This window comes from Eurypyga helias, unplaced genomic scaffold, assembly GCF_000690775.1.
Source record: "Eurypyga helias isolate BGI_N326 unplaced genomic scaffold, ASM69077v1 scaffold452, whole genome shotgun sequence".
Classification (NCBI taxonomy): Eukaryota; Metazoa; Chordata; class Aves; order Eurypygiformes; family Eurypygidae; genus Eurypyga; species Eurypyga helias.
The window spans coordinates 1-19697 of NW_010233808.1; the positions used below are offsets into that span (position 1 = coordinate 1).

General features: G+C 40.4%; 1 protein-coding gene across 1 annotated transcript; it reads right to left on the reverse strand.

The window, feature by feature from the left end:
- Positions 1 to 863: 863 nt before the first annotated feature.
- Positions 864 to 18233, reverse strand: LOC104517226 (GPI ethanolamine phosphate transferase 1-like; the record flags this gene model as incomplete). Its single annotated transcript, XM_010161820.1, has 6 exons — positions 17981 to 18233; positions 13824 to 13945; positions 12618 to 12716; positions 7946 to 8052; positions 2259 to 2383; positions 864 to 994 (listed from the first exon to the last, which is right to left on the reverse strand). Coding segments are annotated over exons 1-6 (811 nt in total), but the record flags the coding sequence as incomplete, so codon positions are not given.
- Between the last annotated feature and the right edge of the window lie 1464 nt (positions 18234 to 19697).

The following is a 19697-nucleotide window of genomic DNA, read 5'->3' on the forward strand; positions in this document are numbered from 1 at the left end:
CCCAGCCTGTACTTGTGCTTCACAGTTACGAGACAAAAACACAGCATTGGAAGAGAGACTTAACACTTTCATTGGCTGCACTCAAGGACAGGGTTGTTCTTAAAATTCATGAAAAAAGGAGGAAAAAAAATTGTATTTGTCGAAATGCATTCACCACCCTAAACTCTTCTCATCTGCCTTTAATCTTGTTATGCCAAAATTTCCTCACATCCTTTGGCCACTGTGGTCATGCCCTGCACAAGTGCCCTGGGTGGGTAACCAGCCTGTCCAGACACCTGCTTCACTCTCCTTTCCGTACTCTCGGCTGCTCCACCTACTCTCCACCACCAGCCTTCTCTAGAAGGATCACACAACAATCCTATCCTTTCTGCTGTGACCAAAAGGCCAAAATAAACAAAAAGGTCCCACCTGCCTCCCAAAGTTTTTCACCAGCTCCTGGACAGATTTCCCACCTTCTCCAGGTGCTTCAGAGCACCAGTGATAACCATATCTCCCACATGGGCTGGAACAAGACCAACTTGGCTGTTGTCAGTCAAATAACACAATCTCCTTCTTTCTGCAGGGAGTCTCTGACAAAGGTGGTATTCAGGTCTTTTTATCCCTACTAGCAGCCACTAAGGGAGTTAAGCTGTACCCTATTAATTTTTTTTTCTGTCCAGCTATACAACTCAGCTGTCATAGGGCTGATGAGGGCCCCTGCAGCCAATTAACCACTTCCTAATTTGCATGGGTTTCTTATATAAGCAACACTTAGTATATCAAATCAAAGCAGGGGCTCCAAAGCTTCTAATGGGACAGAGCTCTAACCACACTCCAGATACTCACCCATAAACTCAGCTAACTCAACATTTAAAAAGACTCACCCCAATCTGTCATTCCATGGTCAGAAGTTAAAATAAATGCAGTTTTTCCATCATTTCCATAGAAATCATCAATCATCAAAGCAATTTCTTTTACACCCTCATCAACTTTTTTAATATTCTCCTTGTATTCCCTAGAAATATAAGAAAAAATTTTGTTAGGTTCAAGGCAGCTGTCACACCTGGTATAAAGCAAGTTATCCATGGTCATAATACCCAGTCCTTTGATTACAGACAGGTTTATCCTCTACAGAACCTCAAGCTAACAAAAGGCATCCCAGATGTAAAATCTCTCCTCCTCTAAGTCTTATGTGAGATACTAAATTGTCACAGCACAGTTTGAAGTTTCCTGAAACCACAGTTTCAAGTGTGTATTTCTGTATATTTCAAATCTGACCTGTCCTAGATTGAAGACTATATTAAATCACTCACAGCTATCAAGCAAGTTAAGGAGAATGCCAGAAATAAGGAATGCTGGAAAACTCAAATGCCTTAAATCCTAAGTTTCAAAAATTACTTTAAGCCACTAACTAAATAACAAAAGAAGGTCTCGCCATGCAGGGACTGTTTTGAGATAATTCATAGATCAGGACAGATCCCAGAGTTTCATGAAATAGAGGCTAAACCAAAAATTTGTATATTTTTAGAAAATGTGACTTGATTAACTTTCAGCCAACTAATATTCTATTTGTTGCTGTCGTTAAAGTCAGTTTTAAAACTCTATCTTCAAAAAATCATAACAAAAAGAACATGAGACATACAGCAAGTATGAACTTCGGAATGATGCAGGAAATCAAAGCAAGGATTCTGAAAGTATGCAAGGATCAAGAGAAAGACATAATAGCCTAGATTCAAAGCATTTGAGGAAATGAAAAGAAAGTTCTCGAATAGCACACTTCAAGATGAACTGGTGATGAGTACTGCTAAGGTAAACTCTTCTCTTTGTTCAAGTGTCCTAAGGAAAGTTAAAAGAGAATGCTGGAATTTGCAACCATTATTTCCGAGTTTACTGCTGTCTTATAAATTCAACCATACCATTTCAGCCATGAGGAATCTGAGAACTGTGTCTATTTTGTATTTAAAACTGCAATTTCCTGCATATCCTCAAGATTACGTGTTGACTATAAATAAGACAATCTGCTAAAACTCAGATTTGAGTAGGGGAGTACAACCAGACACATTGCATATAGCAAAAATCCATCACTTCTACAGAGAAGACCTTAAAAACAAAAAAATCCCAGAAAATCAGAACATAAATATCCGTGACAACATACATGACCTATCGTAGAAACCCTCAAGACTACAAGTCCTTTTTCAGGACTGACAAACACCATTGCTAAAAAAGTTAACGTATGCATTTGAAAGTAGTAAGAAAGACACGCTTACTCTCTCAGTTACCTTGAGTTTGGCCGATGAGCATGTCCATTTGTGTCTATGCCTAGCAAATGCAGGAACAGAACCACTTTCTCTTCATTCAGTGCAGAGAACAACGTTTGATTACTTCTGGAAGAATTAAAGAAGCTCTGTATGGAATAAGGTTTAAGATATTAATCTGAGTACAATGGGAAAAGATGATAGGCAGGGTATTAAAATTAAACTACAACTGTTTTCATGGCAAAATCTTAATAGTGATTAGAGATATTGAAGAGAAAAATTAATTGTCTTCCAATTTACTTCTTTGGAGGGTGACTACCATCAATATAGTCAGTCCAAAGTTTCAGCCTAAGACAGGCAAAACTCCTTAAATTCAGGTGTCTTTTTTTTGTTTGTTTTTGGTTTTGTTTTGTTTGGGGTTTTTTAATGTTATCTGAGTTTCTTTAGGCAGAAATACCAGAAAACTACTGTGTACCATCCCTTCCTTGCCTCCTATGCGATCACAACTACACATCATTCCTGAGATCCACTTACGGCTTTATACTTCCACTGATTTATGTCCTGAGCTGGAAGCAAAGTTCTGAAATGATCTTGCTTTGGAAGCAGGATCTGCAGGACTGAGATACAAAGCTACAACTCTTTTGCAGAAACCAGATGAAAACAGAACAAAACAAGACATTTGCAAATACATGAACTACAGAACATACATCTGCCTTGCACATGTCCTACTTAAGCATCCCTGAGGCAGATGCCGGGGGGATTTTCCCCTCGGATTGAATGAGTCTCGACACGGCTGTTCTGTGTTAGACCAGCCACATTACAGCAGTGCAAAATGCAGGCAGACAGCTATTCCAGCATGATCTCCTTAGTAACAGCACAGCCCAAGGAAGAAAGTTGGGTAGAGTTTTAGCTCAAAGGGCATCCAAAGAACCTTTCAGCACACTAATATAAAGGAAAGGGTCTTCAAATTTCACACAGAAGTCCAGGGAAGATGCTGTGAGAGCCAGTGAACCATTTCTGCCACCAAAGGACAGAGCAGTCAGTCACACACTTGTGACAGCGGTGGAGCTCTTACAAACTAAAGCTCACACCCTGTGTAAACTCAAGTCCCTGTACCCAGAGGAAGACCAAACTGGCAGCAAGAGTATCATAGTAAGCCGTGTCAGGAAACCATGGCAGTAGACAATTCCACCTTTTTCCCCCCCCTGAATATACACAGCTGCATGGACTAATATTTGTACGCTCTCGACTTCAGCTCTTGTCCAAACAAAATCATGACCAAAGTCCAGAGATATTTTAAATAAAGATACAAGAACAAAATCTGATCACATTCAATAGCTATATAATCATTTTTATGGAGATTTCCATTTCCCACAGGGGTCCATCCACCTGCACGTATTTGACCCCAGACTGAAAAAGCTTTCCAGAGCACACCAGTTAATTTGTAGGACATAGTATAATTCTGTTTTATTATTTTTAATTAAATAAAAGGAAACAACATATCAACACAAACAGGAAACTCACAAAATTGAATCCTAAAATGTAAATCAATATTGGAAGGCAGGAATTTTTCTATCGCAGGCATGACAAAAGGAAGATGAGCATAACCTAAGATGTGGTATCTTTTCCCAGAACAAATAGCAAACCATCACATGGAATATTAAAAAAAAAAACAAAAACAAACAAACAAGTAGGAAGTTCACCACAAGGAGGTACCTTAGGCTGATAAAGGTAGTGAGTTGGTAAGCAGGACACCGAACAGTTGGGGCAAAAACCACTTCACCTTGCTATGGAGGTAGCTGAACTCTTTGCCCAACTCACAGTGGTATCTCCTCGTAGCCTGTTAAAGGCCTTTTCTTTTTGGTATTCAGTATTCACAAAACCTGAGACCTACTGCCACTCAACACTAGTTTCCAAGCCAACTTATATGTTAACTATATCTTTGTCTCTTATTTTTTGTTTGTTTCCCTTTAATTTGCTCTACTCAGTAAATATTACCTTCCTTGTATATTTAAGCCAAATGCCAGCAAGAAGTTTCAGGGACAGGAGTAAACCACAAAGAGACTGAGAGAATCCAGTTTCTCCAGTCTCAAGAAAAGGCAGCTATAAGGAGAGATCTCATTGCTGTCCACAACCGTCTCCTGGGGAAGTGAAGAGAAAATTGAGCATGACTGCTCAGAGGGCCTTGGTGATGGGACAAGGAGAAACAATTTGAGATGTGGGCAATTCCAGTAAGATCAAGATACTTTTTAAAATTATTTTTTAAACCATAACTGTAGCCAGATACTGGAACAGTTGCTCAAGAGGTGGTTGAATTTCTGACCTTGAAGTTGCTCAAAACTTGAATTGGCAAGGCCAGAACAGCCTGCTCTAACTGGACCTCTTTCACACAGGGAGTTGGACTTGATGACACTACAGCTTTCTTCCAACCTTCTTTTCCTATGGTTCTGGCAACTTTTCTATCATTTTCTGGCAACTTACAACAAATAATGCCCTGGCTACAACTGATATGCAATTTAGTAAGATCAGCAATAAGTTACCCATTAAAACATTCACAGTAAACTATAAAGTTAATTATAATGTAATACTAATTAAAGCAATACAAGATAAGTTTGGTTACAACTATGTGAAGTTTTTTAGTATCATCTCTCTCCTTGAATATGAGAAAACAAAGAAGACAGACAACTACCTGGAAGTCCTAGCAAATACATGATTTACTGATGTCTGACCAAAATATAGACTCCACAGATGTTTAACATAAGTTGTTGGGGACCATCTGTTCCCCTAAACAGGGCCCTCCATGCAAGCATGATCCTTTAACAGAGCTGATAAACTGTTGCTGTCTACATGGATGTACAGGGAGAAAGAGACCAAACAAAGCTTAACATCAGTCAGTTCTGGACTCCGGTGCCTACCCTGCACTGAAGGGAAAGTCTGTAGGCTCGGTCTGGCCTTCTTCGAGCAGAAACGGGCCAAAGGAAGAATAAGTACTGTGTTCAACATGAGAAAAATAAAAATTTAAAAAAAAAAGGAAAGAAAGAAAGAAATGTTTGCCATCTGCACGTACATGTCCATTTAAGTCAGCAGACATCAACTAAATAACTTGAGCATGTCCTACCCTGTAGACTAAATAAATTGTGGTTAGACCACTACTAAGTCTCATCTCCAAGACTGTTTCAGTTCCTGGACTTTTAATCATTTTATCCTAAAAAACACTTCAAATTTATAAAACTGTTTTCCACAAAACACTTAAAATCAGAAATGCATTAAAAAGACCTTTTTTTTTTCCTGGTAGTTAACCTAGACTCCCAATATTTTTCTCCCTAATTTTTCTTTAGCATAAACTCAAACTATGATATAGGTAAAGGTTATTTAACTGAGAACCATTGGGCCACATCACATGAAATTACACTCAGTCCCTTAATTATTTTGAAGGTTTCTAAACCCCACCCCACCCAAAACAAAAGGAAAAAAAACAACCAACCCAAAACCCCAAAATCCAGCACCCCCAGCAAACAGAAAAAAACCCATTAGTCAATCAACTCCATACCTACCTGGATCTTCCAACCACTCCCAAGCTATTACCACACATGAAGATTACAGAGTTTTAACCCAGCTGCAGATAAAACCCCCACCCAGATTAGCCCATACTCTAGAAAGGGCTAGAATCACCTTGTACTATGAGCAGACATGACAGGAACTATCAAGTATACATTTTTTCCTCCACTTATGATTAAGCAATTTGCTGCTGATCCATACAAATAAAAACTACTCAAGGTTTCACATCTCCTGACCAACTGAGTTATTGTTAGCACTTCAAGACAACAGGCAATTTTAAGGTCGCAGCACTAGTAGCCCAAACATTAGTTAGCCTTTCTACATTTTCTCCCCATCTTTATTCCCAGAGGAAGTCACAGGAAGCCACAAGTGGAACCTCGTGGTGCTTGGGACCAGCTGACTAAACAGTAGAGAGGGATTACATGTCAATGCCATTCACTTCCTAAAGAGGCAGAAATCCAGGGACAACATCGCTCAACATAGAGTTAAACGATATGTTGTTAAATATTTGAGATAAAACTCAAAGGAGGAAAAAACAACGTAGGCAAAGCAGAATTTAAATTTCAGCAAACTGTCGCTGTTACTTTAATCTCATCAGCATAGCTGAGAGTGGTACACTTATAATAGCAGAGTGACCTCAGTTTCGGTCAGCCCCAAGTTTCACATTTCTGATGCAATCACTGATGTGTAATTGAAGAGATGATTAATGGAACAAGTGTTTTACACCAGTCAGTCAAGCCCTATCCATTCACAATATGAAATTTAGATGGGCAAAATAAGTCTTCTAAAACAATGGTGCTGGTTCAAGGGAAAAAGGCATCATTAAAGCCATATTTATTAAATATATCATTATAGTTTGGAAGAAGGAATGTCATTAGGTGTTTTAAGCAGGAGAGCTAGTGCCACCCTAACATACCTGTGCAGCTCCAAATGACAGCAGGGTGCGACTTTAAGACAACATCTATTCAAGTGTAATTGACAGCCTAATTTGATTTGTATTATTCATACACATCACAACAGGGAACCTGGCACAAGTGCATATTCAGGGAGAGGATGTCAGGTAGAAAAAACATCATCTTTTCATCTGCAAACTCAGAAAATTACTTCATTTGAAAATTAGCCAACTATAATGAACTTCTCCACCCTACGTCACTGTTCAAAGCAGACCCACCCTTTGCTTCCTAATATAGATCCTGATTTGGTTTATGGATTTATTTGGGATTATTTTTGGTTCGATTAGATTTATGCTGGTTAGCTAATGTTAATGCATACAGCCCAGAGACCTTGTGGAAAAAGTTTTATTAAGTATTAAACTCCATTAACATTGTTATGAGATCCAGAAAGTAACTCACCTAATTGCTCCACTGATACAGGTAATTATACACCAATAACCACTTATCAGTATTTCTTAATCCAGGACAAGTGAAACAGCATGGTGTAACATGAATAATGTTACTTAATAATTAATTAATAATCAGAAACTATGTGCCTTGGACTGTTAATGCTTACAGTGACAGCATCACAGAAAACGACAGTCATGAACCAGCGCTGACCCAAGTCAGCTGAGCAGAGCACCATGTAAACAAGCTATACTGCTTCAGGGCCTAAGCTGCCTCCATCCCCGCTTTCCCCCCTGAAACTAACCGTGACCCCTCTGGCAGCCACAGCATAGCACGCACCACAGCAGACAATCAGGAGCCAGCTACGTGCATCGGAACAAGCCACGCTGTACAGTGACAGTGGGTACAAGCCTGACAAAGATAATTCAATAATACTGTCCATTTCTTTCTTATAATGAAGACTTACCATTTCTGCCACGCCATAATACTCGTTATAAAAGCCTTACCTAATCACATTCAAGATTTTAAAGGGCCTGTAGTAGTCCCCGATGGGTTTCAGAGTATATGCAAATTTAAGACAAAGGAAAGCCAAGAATGGTTTTAAAGAGTACTTCTATTGGTGCTAGTTTTTGAATAACAAATACTTCCTCTAAGCTTCCATTAAACTAGTCAAAATAATCGATTCAAGCCGTTTTCACTTATGACCCCAAGTGACAGGTCTTTCAAAAACTCTTTACTTTCTAGTTCTGTGATGAAGTTAACATCCAGCCGTGCTTTTTATGCACAGGTAGCATAAAAAGATTCTCTGCTCACCTTAACATGATCAAAAACCCACATGTCAAGCTCGGCTGCATCTTGTGCTCCGAAGTCTTCACTTTCTGCCGTGTAACAAAATGTATAAACGTGATCTCCAGTAGCACCTGCAAAAAGAGTACCGATGGAATAGGAGACGGAAAAGTTCCCTTCCTTTACTCACACTCAAAAATACATGAATATTAATGCATAGGAATAGAAACCTATGAAGAATGACAATCCTGAGAGAACTCAAAAGAAGTTTTGTCCTTTTTAGACTTTCCCATCATTATGGGGTTTTTATTGAACCCCGGATACCATTTTAACTCATTAGCTTATCAGCACTTCATAGGAATGAGGAGCAATGTTATCCAGTACACTCAGGGGAGGAAGTAAAGTATGGAAAAGCAGACAGGAATAGAACAAATCCCAATTAAAGCAAATTACCAGACTGAGTTTTGAAACAAGGAATTTCACTGAGAAACTTTAACAGAGGACGCTATGCATTAAGAGCCTTGTTTAAACACATGAATTTGGGGGAGGGGGGTTGTTTAAGAAAATGTGCTTGGCTTTTGGTTGTTAAACTCAATCATACAAGACAATGCCCTATCAATAAGGCCTTTTACACAGGAAAACATCATATATCCCACATAAGGAAGGCAATAAGAGGGATGTGACTTAGCTACTGTACATCAGTTCTAGGAGGCAATGCATTATTGAAAGCCAAGTGGACAACTTCAGAAAGGCAATATTCAAAGTCTGCATCTTTAAAACATGGATTCAAAATATAAAAGGGAGAACTACTGGACTATGTTCAGGCATAAAATACAACATGAGGGCCACTGATGCGAAAACACAGCATCTGGACACAGCAATTTCATTCTGTACTCACTGTCAAGAGAGCAAAGCAGAGAAAGGGGATGAGGAGGAAGATGAAGAACTAGAAGAAAGTAAAATTCTAAAGTCGTGGAAAGATCTGAAGTTAGGTGGGGTTTAATGAAATAATTTAGTCAGTGGCTGAGCTGTTATAGCTCGGGGATGCTGTTTCTACCATCACCACGTAAACTCCCAGAGGGAAAACGTTCTTCTATCAGCTGATGGCCAGAGAGAATGTAACCTATTTGCTGGATGTCCCAATTATATAATGCAGTTTTGTAAGCTTCCAGGCTTGTGAATGAACTAACATTCCAGTATAAGGGGGCTGTTTAACCAAGATTATGTCCAAACCCACGCAAGAGTTGCAGGTATTTCAGGCCAGGAAGATGAAAGCTGGTACAGATTTTCTGGTACACCTTCCCCCTACCCCCCTAGGAGACATTACTGCTACTTATAACCCAGAACACTCACTGCAGTTCTCACTGTCTGAAAGAAAAGGAAGAAAATACTCCCAGGCATTAAAAACTGAATTAAGGGGTTCCAACCAGTGGATAAATGAGTTCAAAAGAAGAAATAAGCCCTGGCCATCCCTGTCAGGATGACTGATGGTCTAAGAGTGTAGAGTGCTGTACTGTTTTTCCGCAGTGTCACAGCAAACCCAAGACAACCTGTCTTTGGAGAGGTGCCCTGCCAAAGAAGCCAAATGAAAGCTTGCCTTTTGCAGGTCAGGCAAAGGAGCACGTCTACTACTTACCATTTTTATGAGTGCCTGCATAGCTTATAAAATATTTTATTTCTTTTTTTTAAATAAGAAAGCTTTGGATGTTACAAAATTTTATTTTATTTCTGTCATTTGAGAGGTGGCAGGCAACCATATGTCCACTACACTCTGAGTCTGGGGGTGAGGAAGGAAAGTTGGGATAGAGAAGTAGAAGGAAGCCAGAGATGAAGACCTTTAGAAGCGAGCAGAGCACTCTGCTGGGTTTGGTGCTGCCAATTACACCAAGGGAAATAACTGGAAGTGCCAGAAACCCCTACACTAGATACCACCCATTCCCACTGCAGACTTGTCTGGCACATCATCTCACCCTCAGCATCAATATTCAAATATTAGGATCAGGGATCAAGTTATCACCCTCTTGCAAGAAGATTTACATCCTGCGGAAAGCAAGGCGCTCTGTTATCAGGGCAGGTCCTGCATCTAACATGTCTTCCATGGGTCAGAGCCCAGATCAGCAGGAGACCTTTGCTAGCAAATTTTGCAGGCATAAAAGAGGGGAAAAAGGAATGAAAGCATAAGGACGACAGAGCATGGGCATCAGAGAGCTGTCATCAAATACAGCCAGGTGAGGAATGTGAGAAATTCTGCATTCCTCTTGGTGCTCTGTAGGAACAAGGAACCAGACGAGGAGACCAAGAGGTCTGTCTGTCCAGACAAGGTTTGTCCCAGTCATCCCTGTGGTCTTGGTGATACCCTTCTTCATACTCAAGCTAAACAATGATCCTAGCCTTGCTGCTAGTTTCCAAGAGACAGAAAGGGAACCTGGGGAAGAAATGGCAATCTGGGTGCAAAGGACTAAAATCTACTTCCCTTAACAGAAGCAATAGCCTCAGCTCCTTTTTCAGCATGGCATTTACTACTCTGGATTACACTCCAACCTAGGCCCATGACAAAACAGTACAGGACTGAACTGTTTACTCAAATGCTGCCAAGTCAAGAAGAAAATGTCAAAATTTCAAAGAGCATTCTGGAAATAATATAGGCATTTTCAAAGTACATTATCTTCTCATAATTTCAAGACCATAATCCAAAAATATAATAGAAAAATAAGATTATTAAGTCATCTTAACTATTAGAAACTAATACCTTATAATCCTGCTTACGATGTAATTAAGTTGCAAACCAGTTCTAAGATACTTCAGACATTTTCTAACTTTTCGGACTAAAACACTAATCAGTCATTGAGACTTTGACAAGTTTAGATTCTAGGTGTATCTATTTTGATATTGAAATAGATCTGTAAGCATTTTATTTACCTTCTGTGTAGAATCCTCAAACATTTCATTGAAATATTTATTTTATGACAGGAAAAGGACCTGAAGAGCATAGACAATGACAGGAAACAAAGGATTTCTCTCCTTCCCAAAAGGCAACAGGTGTTATACACCCTTTATGCATCATCCAATGAAAGCAATGAAACAGTTAACACAATTCTGAACATTTTGGCATTAAAATAGACAAAAGAGTCCTGTGACCACACTAATTTCCAACATGGAAAGAGGGAGAGAAATTAAGCTATGCTTCCCTATGTACTTTTTAGCCTTTTTGTAAAAGTAAAGTTAAAGAACAAACACTTGATCCATTCCCTTCTGTATTACAGAACTTTTCCTCTTTGGAAGCTGTATTACAAAATCTTTTTTGTATTATAAAACTTCCCCTCTTTGTAAGAAGGGGAAATGCCTTTTTCTACCAGAAGTTTATCTACCTTTCTATCATGAGAAACTATGATTCATTTTCCCATGCAGCATCTAGTTCTCAGATAGAGTGCTGCACTAAACCTCCCCCAGTTTTGGGAGATTTCCCCACCCTCTTGCAAAAGAAAGCTCCATCACTGGTGCCACTCAGAGCAAGCCACATTGAGACTCACAGCAACAGCATGGTATTACCCTTGCACATCCCTCCAGATAGCATCAAAGCTGTTTCCAAGTTCTCTGCTTATCTTCTTACTCAAACAAACCTACTAGAAGGACAGGGCTTTGGGGAATTCTTAAATTTCCCAAATATCTTCCCAAGAACATACCTCCAAAAATGTAAATAAGATGTGCAAGGGCAGCGTACTACCTTCCCCTTCCCCCCAGCCACCATCACAATATTCCCAAATACAAGCTGTAAACTGAGATCACTAGGAAATTATCAGGAGGGATTTTTACAGCTTACCATAAACTTAGGAGGATCAAGCAAAGAACAGAGAAGAGGTGTGTAGGGGGGTATATCAGGAGGAGAGGGGGAAGAGACTGGAGTACAGAACAAGTTCAAGAATCATCGTAAGAAATATGACATCCACTTTTTCTAAACCAATATTAGATTCCACTGCTACCCTGCCTATCACATTTTTCTGATTTGTCAATGCCAATACTTAGAACAGAACAGCAGCATATGCCCCCAGACTGTCCCCTTTTCACCTCAGTCTGGTTTACTCTGAGATTATGGGAAAGGGTGTATATGCCCTCAATCTTCCAAGAACAAAATGGAATTAAACTTGGAGACCCTTTAAATGTTTGAAGTATTGCTCAGCAATCTCTGCATGGTCAAAGAGCAATTGCACTGGACGGACAAGACTTTAACACACTGCACACCACAAGAAAAAAGTCCTTCACTTCAGGAATAGTACCAGGCAGTTCCTGCTTGGATAAAATTCTCCCCTTTACTCATGATTGTTCTGGAGCAGAAGCAGGTTAACCCACAAGAAGCTACTGCTCCAGCTGGAAGAAAAACCTCAGCTGCAGGCTTGCAAACAAGAGCTTTAAACCTCAACCAAACAAAAACTATTTTAATTAAGGGTGTGTTTCCTTCAGCATGCTGATAGAATTAGGTAAGGCCTACTTAAAGGATGAGTAATAAATAGAGAAACCCTCTTTAAAAGCTTGCTTCTTTTTCTCCACCCAGTCTTGAACTCACAAACAAGAAATCAGGTATACACAAATATACAAACTGGAAATACTTCACCCACCACCTTCTCTAACACAAAAATTGTAAGTGTCTCCATTTCACCACCTGATAACTGTGTGTTAAAGATTCACACAATTTAAACCTTACCTTTTGCAAACATTGGCAAAATATCTGGGCTTCCCCAGCTCCAAGTATATTTACTTTCGTTGAAAACAGAGTCAAATTCCACTGGATTCTCCTTCCACCCTGTTAAACAAACACATCTGGATTTAAATGGGGTTGCCAGAAGATCCCATTGACTGCTAAGATTCATAGTCCATGCAAAATAGATGGTTTTTAAAGTTTCCCTTATATTATTTCACAATGAACTCCACTTTGGAGTCTCTGTTTTACTTCAATCTCAGTCTTTATTTGCAATTAGTCCCCCATTCATTAAGATGTGAGCTGAAAATTTAAAGCAATCTCATTATGCAGGAATTCAAACAAGCAAAACACAGCTGGTTTACGTTCTAAACAGCTAAAATTCTCCTGAATTCTAAATCCCCTGTTGCCTGAACTCAGTTTCTGGAATTTTAGGCAATAAATTACACAGTCACATATTTCCATCAGTCATGTTCCACCTCATCACGATAAAACTTTCAAGATCTTCTGTTTCCATGACAAGGCAGCTGACCGAAAGATATAGAGATGCTCCTAATGGCAACTCCTGCCAATCCTGCCTTTGTAGCAGATGTCAGAAGGAAGAACTTTTTAATTAGGAACTCGGACAAGACCAAGCAATTCCTCTTACCTCCCCCGTCCAAACCCAACACACAACACTACAAGTGTCCAGGCCTGGAAGCCTGGGGGAAGGCAGAGGACCACACCAAAGAACAAGTCAGAAATGCAAAGGCTTGTTCCACCAAGCATGCAGTAACAGCTACCTCTGGACAAAACACACGGCTGGGGGTTTCGCTCCATTTTGCTACTGATTCTCCAACTCAAGCTAGCGATGGCTCAGCTAAGACACCGCCGTTTGACTTCTTGTTTGCGACATCCGCTTAGCCGTCTCCCGTTACATCCCAAACGATAATTAAAAACTACGTTATGTGAAGGGGTCACTCTGTAAGATACTTCTGCTTTTAGACTCATGGTGCTAAACTTCACCGTGTTACAAAATACTAACTTAAGTAAGGCACATTCATAGCTATTAATATTAAGAGTGGGAAATCCATTCAAAAGGATTCCATTCCATATAATCTCGGTATACAAAAAAATCATGCAGGCATTTATCAATAATCATCTAGAAGTCCAGCACACCACTGAAACACCTGGTTTTGGAGGACAGTGTTTGAAGATTTAGGACTGGCATACCTTTAGCAACTGCGCTGACATCTTCATAAAAGCCAGCTATGAGCGCAACGTGCCCTGGCCTGGATTCTGTTGGGACCCGGGTGTGAGAGATCCCCCAGCTGCCATTAGTCTCGAGAATAGCCCTGAAAACAGGACACAAGGCAGTTAATGCTTACAACTTCTTGAAAGTACAATGGATGGCAGATAGAGAGCGACAGGTAGATGTGAGGCAGGAAATGCAAAGAAAAGTCAGACTCAACCAGATTTTCACTACCGCCTGCTGTGCAGCAAAACAAGCAGAACATTAACCTGCAAGTAGTTCTATATTATAACACCCCACAGAGAACATTACTATTGTGGCCCATCAGCACTGCAAACAGATGAGTTTAGCTGGCGTTCAAATACGCTTAGAATTAACATACTATTTTTTCTGCTGCTTTCTGCTAGAGCTTATTTCCCCCTCACCCCCAACAGACCGTTTCTGCCTGGCGTTACTTTTCTTTGTTCATTCCATTTAGCTTGAAAGTGTCTCGTTCAATCTTCTCTTATTCATTACAGATGCTCATTTATAATTAGTTCTTGTGACCATGTCTGCCTTTATTTGTGCTGAATACGGGAAGCCAGCATCAAGAGAATTTAAAACCCACATAAATCTGTGGAGCAAATAATTCCAGCAACATGGTCCTCCATGTACGTAAACCTTGTAACTCTTGCAATTACACGGAAGTGAAGGAGAATACCTACTCACCATACATACAGACACAGAAATTATCTAGAGATTATGCAATAATACAATAGTTAGATAAAAAGTAAAGAAAATAGAGAACAAAGCCAAAGTGTAAGAAACAGCCTCATAAACAACTCGTCTGCTGAAGACAGGAACAGCTGGAGCCTGTCGGAGAGGAAGCGGCGAGCATTACCATGTGCTGTTTTCTTGTCTCCATCTTCTGGAAGAAGAGAAAGATTCACTGCCCAGTGTCAGAGCAAGGGTTGAAAGAAAGAAAACAAAACAGACCAGGACATACCATACACTAACGTTTAGGAAAAAAGCAGCAGAACCTTCTGAACAAATTCAAAGCAGATTTTAAGAATCAAATCTACTGGGAAATGGTATTTTTGTTGTTCATTATATAAGCTACAAAATTTGCCAGATTTTTATCAGATGTGTTTTAGCCCAAGTAGATTGTAAGTTCATTCTTTGTAACTTTAACAGAGATTTTATACAACTATTAATTACAAGATCCCTACACTCAGGGCTAAATACATTTCTTACTAATAAAGTAAGAATCAAACCACAACCTAAAGTTTCAAACTTCACTCTAAGCTTGCAGGATTCACAGTTCGCTTGTTCCTTTTTTTTCTTTTTTTTTTTAATGCATCCCAGACCTGCTTGAAAGCTCACAAGAGTATTTGGAATAGCCAAAATATTACAGTGAAAAATGTAAAAGGTGATACAGCACTCTGACATTTTATTCCTAGCTCTCACCTCAGCTAGGTTTTAAGACAAGTTTTATTGAAAAGAAGTACTAATTTGAAAAAAGGATTTAAGTATTACTTAAAGTGGTAATTTATTTTCACTGGAAACTGGCAAAAATGTATTGCACTAGCATTAGTGGAAGATTTAAGGAAAAAAAAAACCCAACCAGTTTTGATCCTCCTCACACTTCATTGTCACAACAGGCAGGAAATTGTCTAAATCAGAATTTGATTTCTATCAGGTTGGAAAGTCATCCTTTGCTTTTGTGGGGCTGTATCACAGGATTTGAAGTCAACAATAACACATACCAGGGAAAACAAAAAATAGAGCCAGACAATGTCATTTACCTGTTCAAAATTCATTTAGCTATTATGAATTATTTCAACGCTTTTTACTCTAAAGAACCATTATAAAAATTAATTTCCTTGACAGTATAAACACTAGCTACTCATAGTAACAATCATGAATATGAACAGGATAATATACAGCTGAAACATGATAGGGAAGGAAGAAAACATCGTCCCCCAAATCCCCATCACCACTGCAACAGTTCAGACCATTTACTGTCCCTCACAGCCACCACAGCACTGCTGAAAAACAGATTTTTCAAGAATATTTGTAAAAGAAAACACTAGGTACTTGGTATCAGCCAGCAATCTGCTCCAAGCCTAATGGATATTTATTATTAATTTTATGTACATACTAAACCTGCTTCTATTTATATCACATTGTGACAAGAACGGTTCTTGCTCATTTAAAGATAATTTTTCCTCATTACCAACACAGTAGTCCTCAGAGCGCTCCACCTGGATGAGACAAGTAATCTGCCTGTTACATTGCCCGCTACTTTAAAGTGGAAAAGGGACTGAACACTTGGCACTTAGGAATGAACATGCAAAAAAGTGAACTTTATATGAAATTACATATACTTTGGGTTAATACTATTGAAAAAGGAAAGCTCAGACAGAAGTAATTTGGCAGAATCCAAAAGGAAACACTTCCAGCAACCAGCATCTGATCTTGTCAACCTGTCCACAAAGTTAACTCTCAGAAGTTGTGCAGCTCAAAGGTTCAGTGACAAAACACGGAGCCTCTTGCTTTGAAACTGTAGCAGTGTACGTAAGGGAGCCAAAGAGATGCCCTGGACTGCATGGCCCTCCACGTTTCAGAAGGCAGAACGTGCCACACGTTTCTTCTCTTCAGCATCTGACATACACATGCTCACACACATATGTATTTATATGCAGAATGAGAGACAACAAGAGAAAGACAGATGGCCAATACTGGCATTTTATTCTGCTCAATGACCTGCTAGCATCTTTGCTTGCTACGAGGCAGTTCTTCCCCTCCATTCACCCACATACTTTCAGTGCAGGTGACAATTTTTAACTCTACAGATCTTGAAATAGAAAGTCCATAACTCCACAAGCAAGGTAAAGCAGAGTTAGCAAAAACGCAAACTTCCCAACACTGGACATGCTAATACATGGTTTAACTTCTTTATCTCCAAATAGGTGTGATAACCCTGAATGGCTGAAAATGAAAAAAAACCCACTTAATGACAAAAATACCCATTAAAACTCTTTTCTAGCCACTACCCACCACTGATCCTAGTGATGGAGCCTTTATGGCATTCACACCTTGTTGATGGTGCAAAAGACCAACAGTTTTATCACTAAGAGAAGAAACTGCTCTGAAGGAAGTGTGAAGTCCACTGCTAAAAGACGAGATGGAAAAGTCAGGCTGATGTGGTAGACATCTGCCAGCAGCAGACAGCACCTTACAGAAACACTAACAACAGGCAAGTACAAGTAATCCCACATAACCTGGCAAGTGCTGCAGCAGGGGCTCCTCAGATTTGCAGCAGACTGCAAACGCCCTAACAGCTTCAGAGGCTTGATTGTGTGGGTTTGCTCTGATATTCAAGCCATACCAGTACTATTACACAAAAGTAGTCTCATTTAATACTATCTACTTTTTTTAGTCTAATAAATTATTTGTCTTATGATCAAATAATTATCTTGATATAAAGAAACAGGGAAGGTTGGTGAAAATTAATTTTAAGCACTCAAGGATATGACTTTTAACACTCTCTTTTGGCAGTATTAGTTTTTCACGATCTTAAGCCAAATTGTGCCATTAAGCAATCAGACACAGACTAGAGAGCACAAGGGAGGCAGTGGGGTCACGGACGCAGGAAGGGTGGAAGAAATAGGAAGTGGCAGCCTGCTGTTAGATCCATTCAGGCCACCTTTTTTAATCACTCCTTAAAAAGGTTCATCAGTAGCCTAGAATTAGAAGACAAGCATGTTAATGAACCAGTACTCCTAAACTGAACATCCAGGAAGCAGTTTAAATTAACGACTTTGTTAGGCTTCTGAACCCATAACACGCTGATGCGAATGGAGAACATTCACACTCCTCCCAATTAGTGGCAACCTGTAATTTTCAAAGGGCAATATTGATTCCATTTGCTCTGTTCATGGTTTAGCAGCTTTACTGACATCAGGGGATACCAACTCCCATTCAGGCATTTCTGCAGAGTGCAGCTCTGCACAAGTTCATCACTTGGAAGGCAGAGGGAAGGCAGTACCAAGCCACCCCCGGTGCCGTCACTTCTCTCATTCTCTATCCCACATTGCATAGAGCTGCCTCCAGAAGCAGGATCTTCTGGATCAGAAGTATTTTTGGATGGACTTACCGCAGGTAAGGTGCTTGGGGCGTACCGTTGCTGTTCAGTTCATACAGCGAATCTGCCCGCAGACCGTCAGCAACAAAGAGTACGAGACGCTTTGCCGGAGGTGGCAGCGGGGCCTGCTGAGGAGTCATACCGTGAACCAGGGGAGAGCTGAAGTAGATGTCAAAAATGGAGACTAAGAACACACAATGCACAAGGAGGCCAGCGAGTATGAAGACTGGTATACCCATGGCAACAGCAGGCTGGCAAGGCCCAGTCCAACACTGAGAGAGATGGAGAAAAATAAAGTTAGGCAGATGACACTTACCAGGATCAATATTTATTTTATTTGTGTCATGGTTTAACCCCAGCCAGCAACCAAGCACCACAGAGCTGCTCGCTCACATCCCCCCTCCTCCCTGAGTGGGATGGGGAGGAGAATCAGAGCAAACAACAAGGAAACTCACAGGTTGAGATAGGAACAATTTAATAATTAAAAAGAAATGAAATAATGATACTAATAATACTAGCAATACTAATAATATGTAATGAAAATACTGCTACTACTACTATGTAATGAAAAAAATGGAAAATAAAAATTATACAAGTGCTCACCATAGCCAACTGACTCCCAGCCAGTCCCCAAGCAGCGACAGCCAGGGCCCCAGGAGCCAGCAGAGCCAGATCCCTAAGAGCCAGAGCCAGACCCCTATCCCACTCCCCGCAATGTATATACTGAGCATGATGTTTCATGGTATGAAATATCCCTTCGGGCAGTTTGGGTCAACTGTCCTGGCCATGTCCCCTCCCACAGCCGGGAATACGGGGCAGCATGCAAAACTGAAAAAGTCCCTGATTGGATAGAAACGTTCCGTAGCAATACCTAAAAACATTAGCATGTTGTCAACATTCTTCTCAGCACGAACCCAGAGCATAGCCTCATACTAGCTACTGTGAGGAAAATTAACTCTATCCCAACCCAAACCAGCACAGTTTGTTATAGAATGGGAGGACGACAACTGCATTCCTCACCCAGATCCATTACCCGTCTCTATTGCCAACACGCTTTTCCCCCAGAACTTTCAGTCAAAAGCCACTGCCTGGCTAATTCAGACTTTCAGACAGTCTCAGCAACTCATCTCTGGTGTTCAGTGAGGAATCAGGTGGCTTCAAAAGACTATCGAATCCAGTCACTTGGTCACATTCATCTTTTTTTGGTCACCTCCACCAGTGACAGGAGGCTGGGCCAGCGCAGAGTCCCCATGCACATGCCGCCCTCTGCCGGCTGACTGCATGGGTGCGCTGAGCTCTCAAGCTGGGGAAAGCCACCCTATAGCAAACATCCATCCCCAGCTGGTTTTTTTTAATTATACTATCGAGTCTGGGCTCATAATATTCCACCTAGAAACAGAAAGCTTCTTTTAAAGGAACACAGGCGCTTGGCTGAATGCAGAACACTTCTAAAGCTTCTAAAAGCACAACAGTGGCAGGCTTATGTTTTATGGACAATGATATTCCCTTTCTGAATGTTTTCCCTGCCCTGTCATCCTCTGAAGTCAGCTTAGGAATACAAATACGCTTAACAGCAGGTAGACTGGAAACGCACGGGTCTGCCGTGTGTACCGAGGGGTGCGTATGATGTGGACTGAAAGCAACACAAATATGTACATTGGCTCAGGGGAGCGCGGGATCTGAGCCTGAAGGCGGCTTCGGTCTGAGAAAGGACTATTAAAGCTGTCCA